This window comes from Copidosoma floridanum, unplaced genomic scaffold (assembly GCF_036245765.1).
Source record: "Copidosoma floridanum isolate Cflo_tuat_1 unplaced genomic scaffold, Cflo_Japanese_pri ptg000020l, whole genome shotgun sequence".
NCBI classification, from domain to species: domain Eukaryota; kingdom Metazoa; phylum Arthropoda; class Insecta; order Hymenoptera; family Encyrtidae; genus Copidosoma; species Copidosoma floridanum.
Genome location: NW_028321897.1, coordinates 25,278,951 through 25,302,314, shown reverse-complemented (window position 1 = coordinate 25,302,314; position 23,364 = coordinate 25,278,951). Strand labels below are relative to the sequence as shown.

The 23,364-nt window shown below is 34.3% G+C and overlaps 1 protein-coding gene across 6 annotated transcripts in view; it reads left to right on the top strand.

Moving 5' to 3' along the window:
* The window catches only part of Wdr33 (WD repeat domain 33), a 312,953-nt gene that overhangs the window by 256,686 nt on the left and 32,903 nt on the right, over positions 1 to 23,364 (top strand). For all 6 annotated transcript variants that reach the window (XM_089593911.1, XM_089593910.1, XM_089593909.1 and 3 more), the window contains exons 7-8: positions 4,814 to 5,025; positions 5,094 to 5,429. In XM_089593911.1, the coding sequence (XP_089450037.1) occupies positions 4,814 to 5,025; positions 5,094 to 5,429 (548 nt within the window). The remainder of the gene's footprint in view (positions 1 to 4,813; positions 5,026 to 5,093; positions 5,430 to 23,364) is intronic.

Here is a 23,364-nt window from a genome sequence, read left to right as displayed (position 1 = left end):
AGAAATAAAGCAATGCTTAGCAGTGCAACCTTTTAGTCATTATTTATGTGGTACAATTTTCACGATTCACACAGAAAAAGTCACAAGAAAAGGTTATTACACATAAAATCCTCCTAAACTGAAACTTTTTAACTCGTTCTAATGAATCAAGAACTAACTAATTATTAGGCTTTACTCTCGTAGACAATACGCAAAATCAAATTTATAGTGCAGTCTGTCTATTTTTAGCCTCATGTTAAAATTTCACTTCAGAGATACAGTAAACAAAAATACGTAAAAAATGGTAAATTTTCTGTAGAATTCGAAAAACTAAATATAAATAACTGGCGCACTGAGAACTGACAGTAAAGGGGGCCCAAATTGTGCTCAATACGGTTTGTTCCAATTTACTTTCTTCAAGCTCGTAAAATAAAATAAAGTTATGAACAAAAATTGTAGCACTATGAAATACAGATCGATTTGTGCAAATCTAATGTTGAAAAATTGAAAACATAACTTAAAAATCACGTTTTCGAGAAATTAAAAAATTATTTAAACTTTTCGAAAACATTGAATTTTTTGAAAAAATAACGTTTTTTTAAAAACTCCATATATCATAGACGCTTGCATCTGCAAAGTCCTTTTTAAGCTTAAAATTTTCTTGAAATGTTGTAGTTATGTTGTGTTACATTTCGCGCTTTTTAAATTCATCGTTAATTTGCAAAAAATCGGTTGGAATATCGGTTTTTTTTAAAAACCTAAAACATGATTTTTCTTTGAGAAAAAACTCTTTTTGATGTGAAACATCTAATAGCGGGAAATAAACAGCTGCGTGAGGGGAAATATGCAATGAAAAGTCTGGTCCGCTCCTCCGTTGCTGTTCATTCCACCACTGAGTACTCCTCTTTCTCTTCCCATCTCTCTCTACACAGAGAAAGAGTTGGGAGAGGTGCTATCTCATAACAGATGGCTGCTGCACGAACCACGCAGAGCGCAGAGCTCCGTTGGCGTTGACTAGAGGCTCTCCGTTGTGGGAAAGCTACGCTCCCACTTTTGGTACGGTAGCAGCGCCAGCTTAGTGAGAGTGCTTCTGCCATGTAAGGAGTGGTAAAGTAACTCTACTATACGTTATGTGATACATACGCTCTCACTACTGGGAGAGTTGCTCGGTGCACTCTCAGTCGATATGAAAGCCTTTGTCTCAGATATTTAGTACAGTAACTGCACCATACGGGGCAACAGCGCTACTGCATGAGTGGGGCAGTAGCTCTCCCACTTTTGAGGGCAGCCACGGTACGCTATGGGAGAGGTGCTCTCCAAAAAGTAGGAAAGCACTAACCAATGTGAGAGAACGCTGCTGTATTACCACGCGCACAGCACCTCCACCAACTCTTTCTCCGTGTACATATATCCATGCGGTAGAACTTATGTATAAAATATACATATAATTGTATTTAAAAAGTATATACATATGTTTATTAATAGTAACTTGTGCAGACTTTACGTGCTTCTAACATATATATTAATAACATGATAGAATTATGCGGAAGTCCACATAATTCCACTTTTGTCCTCATAATAACCCTTACATACACGTGATTGTCCGCATAAGTCACTATTCATAAACATAAAGATATATATGTACGTATATACGGTAATTACATAACTATTTACTAGTATATATACTCTTTTTCATATCAATGTGTACTATTGTGTACTGACCGTACACATAAATAGATGTACAGAAGTGTATACATACATGTAATTAAATATCATATTTTATGCATATAGCGTATACATATATTTATATGTCAGAATACGAGTGAACATATATTATATAAATATATTTGTGTTGAAAAAAGTTTTCAAATTTTTCTGACTCCGAGAATCGAACCCCCAAACTTCGAATTAGTAGTCAGGGACTATATCCGTTGTGCTATACATCACGCAGTCCTGATTTCTATTCTTATAACTTATGAATACCAACGGAGAAACTTCTGAGTTAGATAATTGATCGATAATTCGGCGTTTTTTACATAATATGTCATTCAGCCCACTAATTGCGAATAAAATAGTCATTATTATTTTTGAGTGGTTAAATAAAGTTAAAATTGTGTTTGAAAGTTCGTTTTGCTTATATCTGATAACGGGTGCTTGAGATGCAAAACAAATAAAAATATCAGCTTGTAGGGCAAAAATTTTTTTAACAATGAGCACTTTTTTTTTGTTTCAAAAAGCGCAAAAGTTTGAGAAAAAAATTATAAATAAATTTTGGCAGTACTTGTAACAGTAAGTTAGATATAAATAACCATTTATCGTCTCCTGTCGCGCGCTCCCTCTCTCTCTCCCTCTATCTCTATTATACTTGTACAGGTATACCTATAGGCCCTTTTTATTGATTTTGTCAATATTTTGCGCTTGTAAAAAATAATGAATTAATTTTAAATTACTTCGTTGTACGAAGCGAGTCCGGAAGAGTCGGCTTCGCTTTCTATCTGATCATTATCATCATGATCATCCCCATTATCATCATCATCGTCGTCGTCGTCGTCGTCATCGTCATCGTCATTATTATCTACATTGGTCTGTGATTCATTCATCATCATACAAGACTCGTTCAGTACTTTTGTTATTCAGTACTCGTTCAAGTCATCATCAAAAGTATCAGCCGCCACTGTAATTACTTCAGTACTTGAAAAATTTTTATGATCTTACGTCAAGCACGTGCTCAAGCACTTCAGACCGTGTTTCCTGCAGCTGCAGATCTTTGACTTACACCCGCTTCCGCATCTGCAGGATACAGTTTCCAATATATCATCAATTATTAGCTGATCCACGTTTTTTTAGCAGTAAATCAGCATCATTAAAAGTCCAACCCTATTGATTTGGCTCGAGTGAATTTTCGAGCTACATTTGCAGCTTAAAATACGAGCGGTATTTAGGTTATACTGCTGCTTCCTCTGTCAGTTGTAGGGTGGCCAAATGGAAGGACAATCTTGATGCCGATTTAAGAAAAATTTTGTTTTGCCCCATTACCGTCCTTCCATACAATTGTTTAAGAAAGAGGGAGAGAAAGAGAGAGATTAGATTAGATTAGATTCTTTATTGAATGGCTCAAGGCTCAGGGCCCGAGAGAGAGAGAGAGAGTGCGTGTATGTGTTTTAATACTTATATTTCACACATTACTTTTCTTTTTCTTGACTGTTGGCGTCATGCTTTGTTGCTGTTTCTTTCTCTCTGTCGTAGGACAGTAACTAGACCAAGTACTCAATGTCATAAAAAAATGGTCTCGCACATTATAATTGACTTGAATACTGGCGTTTAAGGCTCTGAGTTAAAAAGTTGACTCTGTCTCAGTGCTTAAAAGTTGACGTAACATTAAAAAATAAGAGTTATTGAAATAAGAGCTGAGGGACTGAGGAAGAAGAAAATCGTGAAATATTCTACTTATTTTTTTTGTTCACAATTTATTTTAACTGCACGATCATGCATCTTTCTTTCTTTATATGATATTTTTATGTCTTTGTCGGATGTATCTACATTTAAGATTTTTGAAATATAGTACACATATACTTATAATCTTTAGTAATATTCAAATAATATTATCATATCACATGAGAGTGAAGAAAAGTCTAGGTACAACATAATATATCCTTTAATTAAATTTTAAGTAATAATAAAGGGCTTTTAACCAAATTTAATGTACAAGTAGCATCTATTATCAAAAACAATTATTTGTTGCTCATATTAAAGCACACGTAAAAAGCATTTGATTCTGTAATTGATAAACTTAGTGGTCAATGTTACAGCCAACAGGTTTCTGTGTATGTAAATACAACTAGATTTTAAACATAACAATCAATATATTGTTTAATTTTTACTAAAGATATCATAAAAATGTTAGCAAAACATAAGACATTCTCAAGCGAAGTATCTGATAAGTAGTTCAAGGATTTCTGTTTTGTTAGGGTGGGTAATAAGTTCATCACTTTAAAAGTTAAAATATTTTGTCACTAGATTATAATCTAAAATTTTTAAGGTGTAATGGGACACTTATGCTGATTTTTTAATTTTTACATTTTTTTATTATGTTTATAGATATCTTGCATGCAAAAAAAAAGTTGCAAATAAGTATGCTGTACCGTTAACATACAAGGAGTGCTTAAAAAGTAAGGTGACTTTGTACTTCAAAAAAAATATTTATTTATTTATTTATATTAATGATATTCCCATTAAAGTAATCCCACCCAGGTACAGTTCACTTGTGCCAACAGTTTTTCCAATGTTCAAAGCACTTCGTATGCCCAAAATGTTCTAAAAAATTTGTATTACGAGCCAACCGATTGATTCGACGGTTTTTCGAGACAATTATCTTCACTACTTAAACATTTTCACCTGTTGCTTACATGCTTTGGGGTCTTTAGTAAGCCTTTAGATCACCATTAGCATCTTCTAGGCAATCTTAAAAGAGTTCTTACCACTTATAAACATTCTCAATTTTTACACAAAATTTGACTCAAATTCTTGGATCCATTTTTTTTAACAGCGAAAAAGTCGCCAAGCTTGCTCAATACTTCTAATAATTATGCCTTTCACAAAGAAACTAAACATACTGTATAGCTAAAAATAGAAACATATGTGCGTCATAAGTGGACCAGCATAAAAAAAAATAAACAAATTTACAATGGAAATTAAATTTTTATTAGATATTATTATTATTATTATTATTATTATTATTACAATCCAATAACCCAATATTTAAAATTCTTTACACTTAGGTTAGGTTAAACGTGCATAAATTGCTTGTTGACTTGCATATTTTTTTCTCGTTTAGAGCTGATAAAGAGGTAGGTGCTATCGAACAAGCCCACGATAGCATTGTTTGGACTTTAGCATGGCATCCTCTGGGACATATATTGTGTTCCGGTAGCAACGATCACACTTCAAAGTTTTGGACCAGAAATCGTCCAGGTGACTCCATGAGAGACAAGTATAATCTTAATACATTGCCAGCGGGATCTGGAGGGGTTGATGATCACGAAATTGGTAAGTAGTATTTTATTTTGCCACAATTAGTTTTTCTGTTTATTACACATAATAATACATTTTTTAAGCTGATGAAGCAGCGGTCATTCCTGGAATGGGCCCTGAAGATCAAATAGTCATTAACGAGGAGTCAGAAGACAAAAATGGTGAAATACCAGGATTAGACTTAGAACATACTCTAGATGAAAGTAAAAAATTAATTGGTAAAAAAGTACCCTACAGTAAACCTATTCCACGCAATTTCCAAGCTCAATGGAATGAAATGGAAGCTGAAGATACAGAGCAAGTAGATACACTAAATGCTATAGTTAATCAATTAATTGAAACTACTCCAGGAGCTGTACCTCTAAATGATGTATCACCTAATGCTATTATACTGTATGGAAAAATGATTCCTGTTAAACGTAAGCAAATTACTTTCTACTTGGACGAAATTCACAATATCTAAAAAAATCAACGAACTGTGCACAAAAAACAACGAAAAAAAATTTTTAGTAAAAAATTTATTTAAATAACGCAAAAATATTAATATCTACTAAAATAATGAAATGATAAAATAGTGACCCTGGGATATCTTTTTGGCGTGCACATTTAAAACACTAAATGACGAATCTTTTTGATAAACTATTATAACAATGTACAATATTAATTATTATGTGCACTGCTGGTGAATTAATCCAAAATGAGATACGTACGAAACTAACCAACCAGTGAAAATCTATAACGTACTTAGCATTCATAAATTTTTTAACATTGTCAACAAAAAAAATTTCAATGGATTTTTCAATACATATCTGGACCTTTTATGGCTTTTTTTCAAGGAAATAAGCACCTTATTAGTTCGTCAGTAAAGTATTGCACTGTTGGTTTAAAAAAAGTTTGAATAACACGTTAAAGGAATCATTTATCGAAAAGATCCTTTCTTACATTTTACGGCAGTTAGGGCTTACTTAAAAAGATTGCTGCTCCGCAATGATTGCCGTAATGGAGTAAATGTTCCCAAAGCAGATTTTAGCATGTAGAAAAAGCCAAAAACTTATAAGAAGAATTACGAATATGTGCATATTAAAACGTACGAACAGTTCTGTAAAAGGTCACGTGATATATGCTCATGCACTACGCCACGTGGTAGCATGAGTTCCAAACTGTCCTATTTTAAAAATAACATCTGGTTCACATGTAAGTGGCTAAAGATAATGTCAATTCAGTATTTTTAAGAGTAGAAAAATCGATTAATTTATCAAAATATATGGGCTCCAATTTTTTGACAGCATTTAATAGTAGGTCCTTTCTACAAACAGTAATAGTTTGCAAAAATTGATTATGACTTTAATTTCGAATTTTACCATGCATTTAGAGCTTTTAGTACATATACTAAAATATTAACCAACTATGAATAGTTTGTGTTTTACCTTTCAAAGTTCATAAATTTTTTAAAAGACTTACAGACACTTAATTTATTGCCGATTGAGAGAAAATGGCTGCGTTTATTCATGCTTACCACAGCTTATTTTTTATTTTAGGAATTAATTTTTTTTTTTATCATTATCTTATTTTAAATAAGTTTTCCTTTTTTTCTATAGGCAAAAATCTAGGTTTAACCATCCAAACCATTTTTGAAATTGCTTACTAACATTTTCAGTTTAAAAAAGAACTACAAACTTCAACAGTTAAAGAAAACGTGTGCGTAAAAGTTTCGGATACCTATAGAAGTTTCCTTTGTTACGTAGATTTTTTGATTCTATGTAAGTGCATGAAAAAATCGTGGTCAATGATGCGTTATAAATGGTGTGTATTGGTAAAAGTGGCGTGTATTGTTTTTCTTACTCAGGCTTCGGTAGGGCCAAATCCCAAAAAGCTGGCTGAAAGTCAAAAAGTGTTATATACGTGCTTTTAAATCTCGTACTCGAGTTGTTAGGGATTGCTGATTATAAATCATTTATCAGAATAAAAAAAAAGAACTGTTGAGTATAGCTTAAAGTTATGCAAATTTTTTGTTATTTGTTTGATAATTAGGGGCCATCCATAAACTACGTAACGCTATTTAGGGGGGGTAGGGGTATGACAAATTGCGACATTAAGTTATGTAGGGGGAGGGGGGGTTTCATTAAAAGTAACGTAACCTCACTTTATGCCACGAAAATTTAAAAAAATTAAATGCACTACTATATTTTTTCAAATAGAGCGTGTAATTGCAAGTTTCTTAGTTGTGCCACGCTAAGCGCTGTATTGTACGTATATACTGGTGACACTACTACCTACCTACTCGTATTATATGTTGATAACGCAGCAGGATTTTGTTTTTCTTGTTGACAAGTCGCGACGAAAAAATCATACGATTTTATTTTTATTTAAGGTAGGACATGCGATTCATGTAGAGTATATTTTTCTTAAAAAAAACAACAAGACTTGCACACCAAAGACACTCATGGAAAAGTCAATAATCAAAAGCTACGTGCAAAAAAAATTTTAGCGAAAAGAGAAACATAATTACTTTGTGAACTTGATACTCTTGAGCCAATAATAGAGTGGCTCGAAGAAGAAGACGTAGAAATTAAATATTCTGATCTTACAAATAATGATTTTACAGATGATATAGCTTCCTTTCCTATAATCAGTGATATACACGAGTGGCTAGAAGCACCTTTTGAAAGTGCATGTGATGTAGAGTTAAAATAAAAGTTTTATTTAATAATAAATTTAATTAATAACTCAATTTTTATTTTTATTTAAAAAAAATTTTTTTTAATGGAAAAAGTTACGTAACATTTACTGGGGGAGAAGGGGTCAGGTAAAACGTTACGGTAAGTTACATGGGAGTGGGGGGGGGGGTCAAAAAAGGCCAAAAACAGCGTTACGTAGTTTATGGATGGCCCCTTAGAAGCAAATTAAATTTGAAAAAAAGTTTTTTTTCATTTTTTTTTTTACTAGTACGACAGTTATTGTGCATTAAAAAAGGAACAAAATATTTGTTAGAAATGCAATTAGTACAAAAATTATCGCTTTTTTCAGAATTACAAATGAAAAAAATTGTGAATACACGTGAAAGTATCTTCTGATGTCAAACATTCATAGCTAGAATCTTTATCATGTAAAAGATTTTCATGAGTTTGTATTTGTGGTGCTTACAGTGGATCAATAATTCCTCTTGACATAGATCTCAATAATTTCGCAGATTAATCTCGACAACTGGACAAGTGCAGGTTAGAGTTTATCAAGAATCTTAAAAATATATCTTTTAATGTTTTACTTCTAAGGGATTCTAAACATGTCCATGAAAAATATTCACGAAATTGTAAAATTAATTTACCGATAGATTTCTAGGTGCCTTCTGATATCTGACAAGTTGGTTATACCAAGTGCAATATTATTGTGGGAGAATAAATTAATAATTTATTAACTGTTTTAGGCATGGCATTTCAGCTGTAAAGTGTCATGTACTTTCTCACTGTTTTCAATAAATACTGATAGAGTTTCTGAATATTTATATCAAAACCAGACGATAAATCCGATAACATAACGTTATATTGATTGATAAGATTCTTTTCAACTGAAGTTGAAAAAAATTTTGTGGTTGCAGAAGTGTGACTATTTTCTGAAAAATGTCTAGCAGTGTTATCATTTTTATGTATTTTTGAATTTTTTGGAAATTGGATTTTTTCTCAAGAGTTCTGCGCAGTTATTGCTTACTGAACCAGGGGTTCCCAGATAAATGCATAGGTTCGGTTCTCTCTCCTTTTGTTTTGCAGAATGTAGTAGGTAAAAAACGTCTATTGTCGCTAATCCAATCTAAAAGTTATATTTGCCCTACTACTTTCCAAATGATCACTAAGGCAGTTCGCTTGCTGCCTTAGCAAACACTTGTTTTGCTTATGCTCCATCGTCCCTCTCATGCTAACCTACAAGTTCATCGAAAACGTGAGGTTAGGCTTGGTGGCCTTCCTCGACAGAGTTCAAAATGAGAGATTATTCAAGGAATGAGCTCTCTGGCCCTTAAATAAACGTGACCATCGAGTCCTCTCAAATTTGCATAGTAAGCGAGAACAAAATGAAGAGATCCCATTCTTATCATTTTGTCTCCTTTTTTTCATCATCACCAAGTAAGCAAGCTGCAAAAAGCCTAATTTTAACCCTATGAACCAAAAGAGCTCGCCAGCTTCAGCTACATCCAAATATTCCGACCCCTTTCCAAAAATACTCTTTCATCCAGAAAAAGTGTCAGGCCCCTACAAAATAATTATACAAACTTCCTTTTCCGCTACATCAAAACCGAAAAAAAATTTGATTACCTATCCATAGCCAAGTTACAACTTTATTTTCGGACCAGATCAATGCGTGCGAAATTAATTTGTCGATATACAGCGCATTTCGGTTTGATTATCATTTAGAAGGGTTACCCTAGAAAGAGCAGTCACCTACCCCCTTAACCACAGTGCTCGTAACATATAGAGGCCAAACCTCCCCTCATTTCACGTAACTATTCCGTTGCTGACTCCCTGTCTATACTTACATCCCAAAAATTACGTTGTGCACTGGTTGTTCTAGATACAGTTACACTAAGACCGTGTGTTGCTCAGGCCCCCGTTGCATGAAATGCGGTTCCAAAGAGCACAAGCTGAATCCTATGGATTAAAAGATGATCAGATCATTGCCATTTACTGCCATAAAGGCAATCACCTCCCTACCAGTAAGGTGTGCAAAGTGCAAAACACAGAACAAGAAACTCTGACCTTCTCTATATCCAAATGAATCTCAATCTAAGAGGCCAAGCAAGCATACAGACATTGTACTAATAACAGAAAAAAATAAGGCTTTCAGAATAACCAAATTGGATAATGCTTATTACTCCTATGACATTGACAATCCGTTTAATATCTCCCAAAACAAAAGATATTTCGCAATAATGGTTAAACGGCATCAAACCGTTTTGTCACCAAAATGAAAGATCGACAAAAATTTTGGTACTTTTCCCTCTTTCGCTCAAACCAGACAAAAACGCGCTAAAAAACTTTTTTTAGCACAATATAACAACAACCCTTCACTATCGAGGAATTTTCTGATATACTCTTCTTGCTCTGCCTCTCAATCAGTCAACTTTTCACTGAAGACTTAAAAACGATAGTCACTGCTAATAATTTTACCATAAACAACACTGTATATCCCATGAAGCAGATTGTTAATTATCTTATTAACAATATAAATATTATTGAAAACTCTCAACACAAACACCTTAATTTTTAATCTGAAAATGACTCAAACCTTACCCATCATTTACAACTTATCTTCTAAAAAACATAAGCAACAACTACGTTATAACGTTACTAAACTAAACCTGTATTACAAATAAGAGTAAAGGCCCAAATCTCAAATTAACTAGTCCTTATATCCTTGACGAAAGTAGTTAAAAATTGTAAGACCGCATAGCATGGAGGCCTGGAAATCCTAATAATAAATAAATACCGTACCGATACCAATAACATACCGTTCAAAATAAGAAATAAAATTCACCACCAAGATTACAAACTGAAAATCCTAGTGGTCTCAATTCCTCTTACACGGAACCTCAACGACAAAGCTAACTGCTTACTTCTCGTAAAACACTATAGAGTTCCATAAATAACAATTACTAACGTTTGGGGCTATTTCTTCGTTTTCACCATGACATACAAGGCTACATTCATCAAATGAGACTTGAATAGCCATTATTATCTTTAAGGCTCTCACAAAATCCGCCCTGAAGGCAACAAAATAGTTGACACTCTTATCAACTACATTTTTACTATACTCAACGACGGCTCCCCTACTAAAATTGTTGGAAACAGAGCCAATCAGGTTCCTTCCAACATCCAATGCCCTTCCGAAAGCCTTACTGCTGTTAACCTCTGTAATCTTACAACCGATTAAATCCCTCATCACACATGGTGAGTCCATAAGGAAATCATGATAAGCAATCACTTCTGCCATATCCAACATAACAGTTATACCATCCCAACAAATTTATCACATAAACTTGACTGTATAAACATTGACTGGCAATTATTTCACAAAATTATCAGCAACTACATTGTAAAAAATTCTGATTTTATTTCAAAAATCAGTATGGAATCCAAATAACCTCATTAATTAAACTGAGCTACAAATACCATTAATTTGATTTAAAAAAAATAAGTCTCACCTGATAAGGAAAAGCGCTTACTCTGATCAAAGAAAACTTTTTTGATGTGGTGACAGAAAAAATCGCACCGGTTCCGGAATCTATTCTAATCACGGCTGACCAACCGAGCTGTGGCGTTGAGGAGACTCAATTCCAGTTTGAATGATGAACCTCCAGGCGTTGGACTCCTGAATGCAAATCCGGCAAGCATAATTGACTCGTACGAGTAGGATTTGCGTGGGTTTCACATTTCAGTTGAGAACCTAAATGCATTCCATGAAGGTCACGTCCAGTTTCGTCGAAGTTATCCCAATGCAACGAAAGTGCCATACGTGCTAGTGAAGTCAGCATAAAGGAAGCTCTGAGTGAGCCAGATAACATATTATGGTTCAAAGCTACGCGTGACGAAATCAGATGCCTTATCAACAACAATATGTGAATCATAGTCTAGGAAAAACCTCGTGACTTAAAGATCATAAGCAGCAGGGCAGTGGTCTGGAATAAATTCAACTCAGATGGCACTATGTGCCATCGAAAGGCCCACCTTATAGTTCAAGGATTTTTCCAGATTCCTGATACATGTTTTTTCGAGACCGCTCCTATAGCAAGGTTGGATTTAATACATGCTGTGCCTTCTATAACAGCAAAATACAAATTAACAATCTACCAATGTGACGTCGTGACCACATATCTGCATAGAAAGTTAGGCACTGTGCTTTACATGAGATCTCCCAAAATGGTTATCGAAATCTGAGAGGCAATAATAGCTTCTTAAAAGAATCGTATCATTTTTGACAAGTTGGAGACAATGTTAAGTGACTTGAAAAAAGGCAACAATAGTGTTTGCAGATTAAACAAAGCCCTTTATGGCCTACGTCAGGCCAGTCAGAAGATAAGATGAAAAGATCGATAAAGTGTTTGAAGAATTATGTTTGCGGCTGACCAACTGTGATCCGTGCTTGTATAAAAACTATGATAAACTTCCATTCATCTTGCTTTACGTAAATGATTTATTATTCGTCTTCCGTAGCGCTACTAGAGTCAAAAAGATCAAGAAAGGCCTCACCTAAGTCTTCGATTTAAAAGAAATGGGTTTGACAAAGTACTGCCTTGGCGATCTCATGTACCTATCTGTGGGAACGAAACCCGACATTACTCACGCTGTGAATTAGTTGAGCCAGTTCAATTCGCGTTAAGGCTAGGCTCATTAGATGACTGGGAAGGATTTTTCGTTATCCAAAAGGGACCCTAAACTCCAAATTAAACTCCTAGCACTGAGAGATTTTGCCGATGTGGACTAAGGATCAGATATTGTGCGCAGGAGTTCCTATTCTCTCTATGTGTTCTCTCTGTCTGCTGGTGTAATCTTTTGGTGTTCGAAGAAACAGTGAACAGTAGCTTTATTCTTAACTGAGGTTGAGTACATGAGCTGCTCTAAGGCAGCCAAGGAGGCTATTTCCTTGACTAATTTGATAAAGGAGCTTGGATTCGCAAAACTAGCCAATACAAAAATCTTCAATGACAATCAGTCAGCCCAAAAGCTGGCCACAAATCCTGTTTTTTACGCAAGATCGAAACACATCGACATGAGGGTTCGTTTCTTTCGAGAGGCCCTCAAGGATGGGAAGTTTAAACTGAAGTACCTTCCCACGGAGGAAATGATCGTGGACATTCTAACTAAAGCCTTACCTAAAGTGAAAGTTGATTTTTGTGTTAAAGGCCTAGGACTTATTACATAAAAATCATTTTGAGTAAAGGAGTGTGTTGAGTTCACTAATTTTTACTTAATCTCACTTCTAAGTTGATAAAAACTACAAGTACTGAAAGATACCATATTAGCTACGGACAGATACAATATAACATATGCTTTGTCACTTCTACAATTATTTATCGATTACAGTTACCTGAAACAACACATCTAATCTTACACCCGTTCCACACATTTGGAATACCCTTAGAAAGTACTAATAAACTCTCTCATTATCAAAACCAGTGCAGTCAGCACAGTAAAAAACTATTTAAACCCTTCCATTAAGTTCAGAAAACCTTTTTACTCAAATTCAATAAAATGAACACTCCTTTTTCACTGACAGCTCCAAAGAAAACCCTCTCCCCAAACAATGGCATTAGAATCTTCTCTTCTTTACTAAACATCAAACTTTAATACACAGTGACTTCCCTTGCTTCTATCTCTATAACAGAAGCTATTGGGATATTCATGGCAGTAAACTATAAAACAGAAAATTCACTGGACACCTCCACTATTCATACTGACCCACTTAGTTTCCTCAAAGATGGTACCCACTTCTCACTGGTTAGATTTAATCATACCTCCTACTCGACCCTTGAAATTAAATAGCTTCTAATAGATTTTGAAGATCAAAACTTATTTGTCACTTAGATGACTGAATTGTCTCTATAGTTTTTTTATTCAAGACATCGAGCATATGCTTTGGTTGTCTTAACTACGCTGGCCAAATAGTTTCCTCTCTAGCAAAGCTCTATCACTTTTTCTCAAAATGTGACAAATATCTCACGAAAAATGCCACAGACCTTGTGAAATTAACCTGTCTACCACCAGCCAAGTTTATCACAGACTTTGTCAAAAAATTTTCTGAAAAAGAAAATAAAAACAATTGATCACAATAGACTTTTTCTTTCTGTCGTTTTTTTACAGTTCACGTTACCTTAAAAACATATATTATATTTCTACTTCCATTTTTCCCAATTGAAAATGGTCGTTGATTTATACTTCTCTCATGTTATAAGATTTGAAGAAGCCTATTTGTTTGAGTTGTAAAGATTCGAAACTGATAAAAAATGTATAGTTCAAAAATTTTGTTTTCAATTACAAAACTTTACTACCAAAGAAATAAAGTCCTGGAGCTTAATCTTTTTATTTTTTATCGCTACAATAAATGCAAATACATATTATTCTGCCTATTTAAAAATCAGAAAGATTTAATTGATAGCTGTCAAGATTTATAATGAAAAGCTGATCTCTTATTTTATAAATTTTTTATTCGTCGATTTTGACGCTGCTGTCTCAATCTTGATAAATGTTCTACGTCAATTTCTTGACGTCGAAAATTGTATACATTTGAAGCATTTAAAGTTATTCTGATCCGCCCCTTGTGGAACAACTCTAACAAGTTTTGTAGGGACACAAAGTCAGGCAATATTACTTTTTGTCCCAACTACATTGCAATTTTACTATCTTCATTCATAAAAATTACGTATAGTAGATGCTCACTACATATTACGAACTTGCTTAGTAAATACGTAAAAAAAAATTTGAATACCCTTAACACATTTTCTAAAGATAATTCCATTTGGACCGTCTGCAATTACTTCATTAGTAAATTTTTTGTACTGCTTTAAATACGTACAGATTTTTTTATGAAATAATAGCGTTAAGAACAAACGAATAAAGGATAGTAGTAACCACAAATTTTTCATTCTGTAGGAATTAATTTAACTTTTCCTGACTGATTCCTCACTATAAGAGGTGTCCGAGAACCTTCCCCCTCCGCAAAAAAATCCTATCCGGTACATTTTTTTTTTCATTTTTGCCAGCTTTATTGGATTTCCTTTCACTGTGCGATGGTGCAAAGTGTAATTTTATGGGCACACTTTACGGATAAAGCATAGGTTGAAACGGTGTGCTTATTACTTTTATTTCATATTGTATGTATGCTAGTTTAACGTCAGTTGGGCCTAGGAACACAATTTTGTATTCCTCTTCCTTTTTTCTAGATGATGTACTCCGTTTTTTTTTTGTTCGCATTGCCAGGCGAATTGTTCTACTAATGGCCTTAGCTTTTACAATAATAGGTTCTATAGCATTGGGTGGCAATGCTATAAAAAATTTATTAGAACAAAGTTCTTTATCGCGGGTTACGATGGGATATATACTGTCCGTGTACTTTCTGTATATAAGGACGGTTTTAAACAGAGACCTATCAGGCAAAAAGTGTTAGAAAAAAGCGTGCACTTGTAGGAAAGAGGAACACAGAGCAGTAGTGGTGACACAGAGGAAGAGGGAAAAAGAGCTAGCCAGTGTGTGCAGGGACCCATCAGCCAGAAAATGTAAAAAAAAGCGTGCACTTCCAGTTTTGCTAGCTAAAAAAAAAAAAACCTGAATTGAAGGAAATTTTATACCAAATCGAATGCAAACCGATGTTATTAAAAAAAATTAGAACAAATTATTGAAAAGCACTTTTTGGTCGACATACATTCATACGACTCTCATACCCATCGAAGACTAGGCGCCACAATTACATAACCAATAAATAGAGAGAGCAAGCATTGAATACGTGAATCTGAGCATACCAAGCAACTCACAAAAAAAAGGTTTAAAGAGACTGAATGTGTGTATGTATTAAAAATTATGACGCAATGCGCATGTGTACGTCTGCGCATTCGCTGGTAGAGGAGTGAGCAAGGGGACTGATTTTGGTAAACGATATACACATTTTTTCACAAATGTTTTTACAAATTACTTCTTGCGTTTTTGATGATTTATTTCTTGTTTTTATTAACTAATTGACATATTTTAAACTTAATAACCATCACTTTTAATACACCATTAGAATTTTAATTCTGTTGAAAAATAAAAATTAATGTTTTCTTGCTGATGGGTGCCCGAGCCTTTTATACATGACAAGTGTACAGGAATGACACGTACTGCTATAATATGCGATAAAAAAGAGATATATTGAACTCACATGTACTTACAAACCTTGTTTTTTACAGTATACTTGTGATTTCTACGTACATGCGAGAACTTCGATCTTACCGGCGGACTCCGAGTCCCACTTGCTGGTTTCTTATACTTAATAATTAACAACAATTTGACTCGAACAGTTAAAAAATCACAAGGCTTTCATCAGGCTTCAAATCTAAAATGTTAAAACTTAATGTAAATATAATTTTGAGAACATTAACAATTTTATAATTGAAACTCTAACTTACACTTACATTTGTCACATGAGAATAACAATAAGTAGCACGCAACATGGTAAAGCAGCGAATACAACATTTAAATGTGTCTGCTTGTAGTAAAATAAAAGCTAAATAACCTTAGTTGCTGGGAGGCATGATGACTTTTTAATAATTAATGTTTTAAATAATTTTACTGATAAAATTTTTGTCACATACTTTTTTATTATGTGTACCTAGTATTCTGTTGATATAAAGGAGTTGGCATCGCATGTGAAAATTCTGGTAGTAATCGTTTGAGTTTTTTATTTTCAGTATCTAATATTTTCACTTTTTAAAAATTAACTTAATGATTGTTTCTTCAAGATTTTCTGCTTATACTAATTTTGTCTCAAATATTTACAGTTACTTTTATGTTTGTTAATTATTATTTTTTAATTTCTTGATAATTGGCATGTTTGTAAACACAACTTACAGGTACTACAATTCATTTGATTTATAATCTTACATTATCTGTATTATGAATTCGATCGCTTACCAATTTTATAAAATCATTCAAAAATTTTAGATTTTAATAGTCGTAAACCTCCTAATCACCGATGTTATTTACTTTTTATCATACTACGTACAGACATATATAATACACATACATGTATTAGCAGCACCTGTATAAGATCTGTATGAAAAGGTTTAAATATTGTATTTGCTGCTTCACCATCTTACGTGCTACTTGTAGACAGCGTCGTGTGACAAGTAAAAGTTAAGTTTTAGTGTAAATTTTAAAATGTTACTATCCTTAATTTTATTTTATTCACATTAAGTTTTTACGGTTTAGATTTCGTACCTGCTGAAGACCTTGTTATTTTATAACTGTACAGACTGAAATGTTGTTAATTCATCAAAATAAAATAATTTTTGATATTATGACCATCCAGAGTCTTTGTTTTTTTTTATTGATCATCAGCTATTACTCTAGTCTTGATGGATTGAAATCATAGTTTTTGTTTTATAAATATATAAAAATGATGACGTAATTCGTAGACTGTAATTACTGTCGATTTACGTTCAAATTAGTATGATCAATAACCATGTCTTATAGCTTTTTATTACGTTGCTTGGTAAAGTCTTATTTTATTTCTCGTTGGCTTAGGATTTCTTCGAACTCATACTCTGATGTGCAACTTGTTACTAGGAATAGGTTGCTTATTTTAGGGGCAGTAAGTTTGAGCTCACAAAACTAGGCGTCTCTGAGATTAGTATACTTCTATCTCATATACTTTTGCAAGCTGGTTAGTAATTGTTTTACAACTGGTATAAATATATTAAAAGAGTCTAATGCTCAGATGCACCCTCTCAAATTCTTAATATCAATTAATACCTGAAAACACTGTTTTATGTACGTGGTCTGTTTCCTCTCTTTTCTTTCCTTTTACAATTTTAAACTAATTGATCAGCTAAAATCAATAATTATTGGTAAGTTAGTAGGTTATTGTAAAAAAAATTTTTTTGAGTGTGAAGTTCTAAGTTTATATATACGATTTATTTGTATATGTCTATGTTGGCATGATTATTTCCACTGCGCAAGACTCTCAGGATTTAAGAAAAATGCAAGCATAAACAAAAGGAAAATCCACTGAGCACTTTGTTAAGAAATTAGAACTGGTTGTATTTTACAAGGTGCTGTTGTGATACTTAACAAAGCTGTCGTGTGCTTACTGGGTAACGGCTAGCAATTAACTGTATAAACCTAGTATTTAGTTATTTGCACAGACGGCGGTATGTATAAACTTTTATTTTAACACTCCCTCTAGTATCAATATAGTGCGTATCTCACAGTATCTCTGGCTGATTGTAAAATTAATAGTACAAAGGTAAATTTGAAATAAAAAGAAAAATATAAGAGAGTCAGCCTTTATCTCGTGGTTTGCCGTGACTTACTAATGGTTGTTACCTATTAACAGAATTCAAACCATAAAGATTTGATCCTAATGATTAAACGAAATTTACTGTCGTACAGTATTAGCAGTCATTCAGCAATTTTGCAGTCATTTTCTCATGAAATTCAATTGGTAAGGCTTTAGAAAAAATTTCAGCAGTCTGTTCTTTAGAGGCAATCCACTTATTCCTATATTCCTATAAACCTATATTAGCATATTCTTTTAAATAATGTTCTCGTACTGATGCTATGTTACGAGTTTGGTGTCACCATAAAACTTAGCACTTGCTTTATTATCACACCACACTGTCATTAGATTAAATGTGGCAATCAACACTACTGTCAAAGTGTTTCTTAGAGCCATGAGCTCTTGACATGACTCGCTCATAGCAATATATTCAGCCTGGCAAGTTAATAACAAAACGTAAGTTTGTTTGTGCGTTCTCTAAGATACTGAGTCGCCAAATAGCTTTATAACGTATCCACTTGTTGTTTGCGAGTCTTTACAATCCACGAAACTTTCGTCATAATAAGCAGTCATAATTTCTGTATTTTTTTTGCAAGGAAAGCATGCCCCAATCTAACATGCCATAAGATAGCTTCGTTGATGGGGTTTGTCTTCTCAAGAGTCTTATAGCTGTTATTAATTAGTGCATTTTCCACACTTATTTTACTTGGATTTATAAGCTTACGGTCATTAATTGAGTTTTCGAAGCAAGAGACTGTGGGATGTGGCATATTTAAATTTTCAGTAACTTACTCTTGCTCGAAATTTTTACTAGTGTTTATGTCTTGTATGCTATCTTTCGTTACAGTTTTGCTTCGCGTATTATACTGAGGTTTGCCCGAGCCATTCGTCACTAGGTACGCAAATTTCCTGTCAACCTTATTTTGATTCTTGTAATAGACGTTTAACTCATTCAACAAGCCACTATGGTTGTTGCTAGACTCCTGTAACGAATGATTTGTTCGAAGTTGGATCTAATGTGTCGATTTTGTCGTTGTCAAGATAAATAATCAGGCCTGAATCTACAAATTTTATCGAAGAAAGTAAGTTTTCTGACAGGAATTCAGAGCAAATTACACTATTAAGTGTTAAGTCATTACTATTGTTTCTACCGACGATCGTTGTTACTTTTGTCACTGTCCCTTTTCTGTCTTTAGTTTTGATTGTTTTGTTCACTATCGTGCTTTCTTTTTTCCTTCTTATTTGTAGAGTTCTTTGATCTACGACGAGCTTTGTTTTTCCGTCTTTTAAAATACCAATTATTATTTTATTTCTTATCTGATAAGACACCCGTGCAGTTTCTCTTGTGCGCTATAAGGTTCCGTAGGAGCCTTCCGCAGGAGTAACACTTCTTAAGTCCTGCATCCACCAGGCAGTTGTACGAGTGGTGCCTAGTGTCATCACACCCATAACAACGGGCGTTATCATGGATAGATTTTGACTGGTGCCCCCTCAATGCCATTGCAGGAGCAGTTTCTCCAGCTGCTCAGTATCTGTCGTCTCAATTCAGTCTCTAAAATAAAGATTTTAAGTGTCCATAGGTCATTTCTCCTTGCGTATCTTTAATCGTGGCGTCAAGTATTTCAGTCTGTGATAGGTTGTTAACGACTGCATTATACAATGCCTCACGTATGTTTTCCTCGGACAATGATTGTTTCCCTTGTAAATTTTCGTAGCCTCTAAGGAGCTTTTCAAATTTATCAACGATTTCTGACCCTATCATTTTATTGGGAAAATCCTGGAAAGTGTACAGTTTTTATCTGATTTCATTTCACGAAAAATTAGTTTCATTTCTTTTAATTTATTTAGCAGTTCTTTGAAGTTAGAATAATGAGCAGTCCTTAGGTGATAAAAATCGTCAATGTAATTAATTATTATGTGTCATCCTCTTTCTTTGTAATCATCTAATTCTTTGGCAGAGAGAAAAGCGGGAAACTAAATGATATCATCCAATACGTACAGTAGTTTTCCAATCTTTAACTCTCAAAAAAAACTGATCGAGAAACAATTTTATCTTTGTTTCAGGGGTTACTTAATATTCGTTACGAGAAAGTGAATCCTTGTTTCATAGTTCGAGTTGAAATCTTTCGTTCCGGTCAAGGTCCGTCGTTCTGTCAGGCTGTGTATAATCAGAAATTTTGTTTTCGAAAAAGGATCAGTCTTATGTTCGTGATCTCGTTTTAATGAAAAAAATTAGTAGAGTTAAAGGTCCCTGCTTTTGAATTTGATTGACCTACCTCTTCTGCCGTCATGAAAGCCTTCAGCCGTTTGGATAGTCTCGAGATAGCCGACACTGCTTCTTTCAGAGCTCTTGTCCAATCGATGTTTTTATTCATGGTCTGCACCGCCCTCTGGTTCTCCGCCCTCTGTCTTTCTTTCAACCGGCCTATCCAGTGTCGCAGGATCACCCTTTCCTCCGCGGCCACACTCCTGTTAACTACAAGTTTATTGTTATCAGTTGTCTGTTTTAAGTAGTTATTAACAACTTGTATTTGAGTGACAAGTCTGTCCTTTTTCCTGTCATGTTTAAAAGTAATCTTTTAGTCTTTTATAATCTTCGGCTTTGTTGGAAAAGCAAGGCTTGCTGATCTCTCTTTCAGAATTCTGTCGTTACATTTACCGAAATGCATTTCGTCAACAATATTATCATCTGTCTTTCTATTAGTCAGAAGTTCACTCTTTTTCAATTCCGTCGTCTCAAATGGTGCTTTCTTTGAATATCTGGGCGATAAATCAAGCCTGTCTAAACTTTTTGGAGTTTTCAAACTTTCAATATTTTCCGCAGACAGGAACATAACGCCACCAGGTTTTTTTAATTGTACGTAATATTTTATCAAACTCTAATGGCTCAAAATTATTATTTGAGATGGTGGCGATCAACTTCTTATTCGCGTATATTACTAAACTGTCGTCTATTCTCACAGATAAATCCTTCATGAAATATTCTTAACAAATATCCTCACCAAGTTGGAAGAGTCGCATATACGCGTCGATCACTACCTCATCTAGGAGTAAGTCGTCGTTACATGAGTATACCTGTTTGCTTTCAAAAAGAAATACAAAGTGAAAATATACAACCGTGCGCAAACAACGAGACATAGTAATTTGCACACGCAATGTATGCAACCATCGTGCACGCAAATAGCAGCTAGGTCAGGCTGCCCCTTCCCCATAGTGCACACAGAAAACGCAGAACACATACTGTCTGGTCCACTGGAATACGGTTGAAGGGAGAAAAGATGGCGTATGAGATGGTCATGCGTACACACACATATGCGAACACAACACAAACGCACGCACTGTGGCACTGGAGAGAGAAAGAAAACGAGCCAATCGCTATGATTTTGCCGTGGCATCACCGTCTTGGTGCACAGGTGAGGCTAAGCGCCCTGGGTCCCAACCCGGTGCCCCGGCCGCCCGCGACAGCAACCACGGCACAGCACCGCCAATCCGTCCCTCTGGGGTGAGGCTCAACCAAGAGGCAACGAATTGTAGGAAGACGACACATGTCTATATACAAAAAGAACACGTCCGCCCCAATTCGCAATTACTAGAAAGAAAACGACTTACTCTTCATTTGGCACGCTGCGTCTTTCATGGACCTGCCCCTAGTTTCCTCTCCGTCCCTTGTCACCTCTCCCTGCGGTGACACAGCTTGCACCTCCTGGCCGCCTTTGGCTGCACCTTCTGACCTTGTCCTCAGGTTTTAGTGACACGCTGCTCTTGTCACTTTCACTCATGGTTAATATAAATTATTTAAAATAATAAAAGACACGTCCATCCCAGAAATACAAAATCTTGGCACGAGTCGGAAACGTGCTGTCCCTGTAACCTGTTGGCATAATTAATTGCACTACGCGAGGCTCTCAGGATTGGAGAAAAATGCAAGGATAAATGAAAGGAAAAACCACTAAGCACTTAGTTAAAAAATTTTATACAGAACAAGTTTTATTTTATAAGGTGCTGACGTGATTATTTCACCACTTACTGTCTTGTACAAAGCTGTCGTGTGCTTGCTGGTTAACGGCTAGCTATCAACTGGACGAGCCGGGTACGCAGCATTGGATTTTTACATACATAGTGCTTATACATATACACAGATGGCACTATAAGTAAATTCCTATTCTAACAGTAAATAATTTACTAAATATCAAGTTGGATCTTAGTTACGACAACTTCAATCTGAATAATTTACACTTATTTGACTTTCAAATAATGAAATAAATTACTATTAAGTAAAAGCAACACAATTTTAATTTTTCTTACTTTCCGTTTACGTCAATACGGTACATGCCATTCGCTGCTTTATTGACAAGGACTTTTAAATTTTAGATGTACACGTATTAAAGCTTTTTTATAAATAATACATCTGCATGTTATCTTCAATCTTCCGTAAGTTAATATGTGCTTTTTTACAACTTTTGAGGGCAACAGCTTGAGTTCACGTACGCTTGCATGCTGATTTTTCAGAGATTTTAACTGACTGTGCATATGTGAGACTAGAAAACAGTAAAAATTAGGGATATTGGTTCTGCTGTGTTGCAAGAGAATTATGATTTCTTGACAATTATTGTTTCTGGCTATTTAAATGTTAATTTTAATAGTAAAAATCATTAGCTTCTAATTAAGTTTCTTCATAACTCCTTACTCTTTCATATTTATAATGATCGAACTCAATGTACTTTCTTAGGTTGTACGATGTTAAGTGCTGTTTTTGCAAATAACACCGCTACTAAAAACTTTCCTCTTTATTTCAGCTACGACAAACCGATTTTAACTATTGTAAAAAGTGATATGCAAAAGATTTTACAAAAAAATTGTGATGTAAAAATTTCTTATTCTGCTTTTTTGGACTTTTTTTAATTAATAAGGTTTTCATATTTATAAAATTAACGTTTCGTTAAGTCTTGCATTTTTCATCCACTGAGGACGATATATATTACCACATAAAACTTCAAGGGACTGCACGCTTTTTGGTTGGAATCGATAACAATTATTTTTTATGTAAAAACGCATTTTATTACTATTTATTTGGTCGGCTTTTTCGAAATTGAAAAAAAACTTATTTTGTTTGAATTACATGTCTTAGAACACAAAAAAAATCTCAAAACGATTGCTGTACACTTCTATTTCTTTCAAGCTTATTTTGTGTGATAATTTTTTACTACTACAAACACGTATATTCATGCTCTTACTCACATTTTATAAAAGTATTTAAAGATGAGAGTACCGACACAATGGCTCAGCAGTAGAGTTGCAGTCCTGTCGATCACCGAGGTCAAGCAGCATTTGGATAACTCT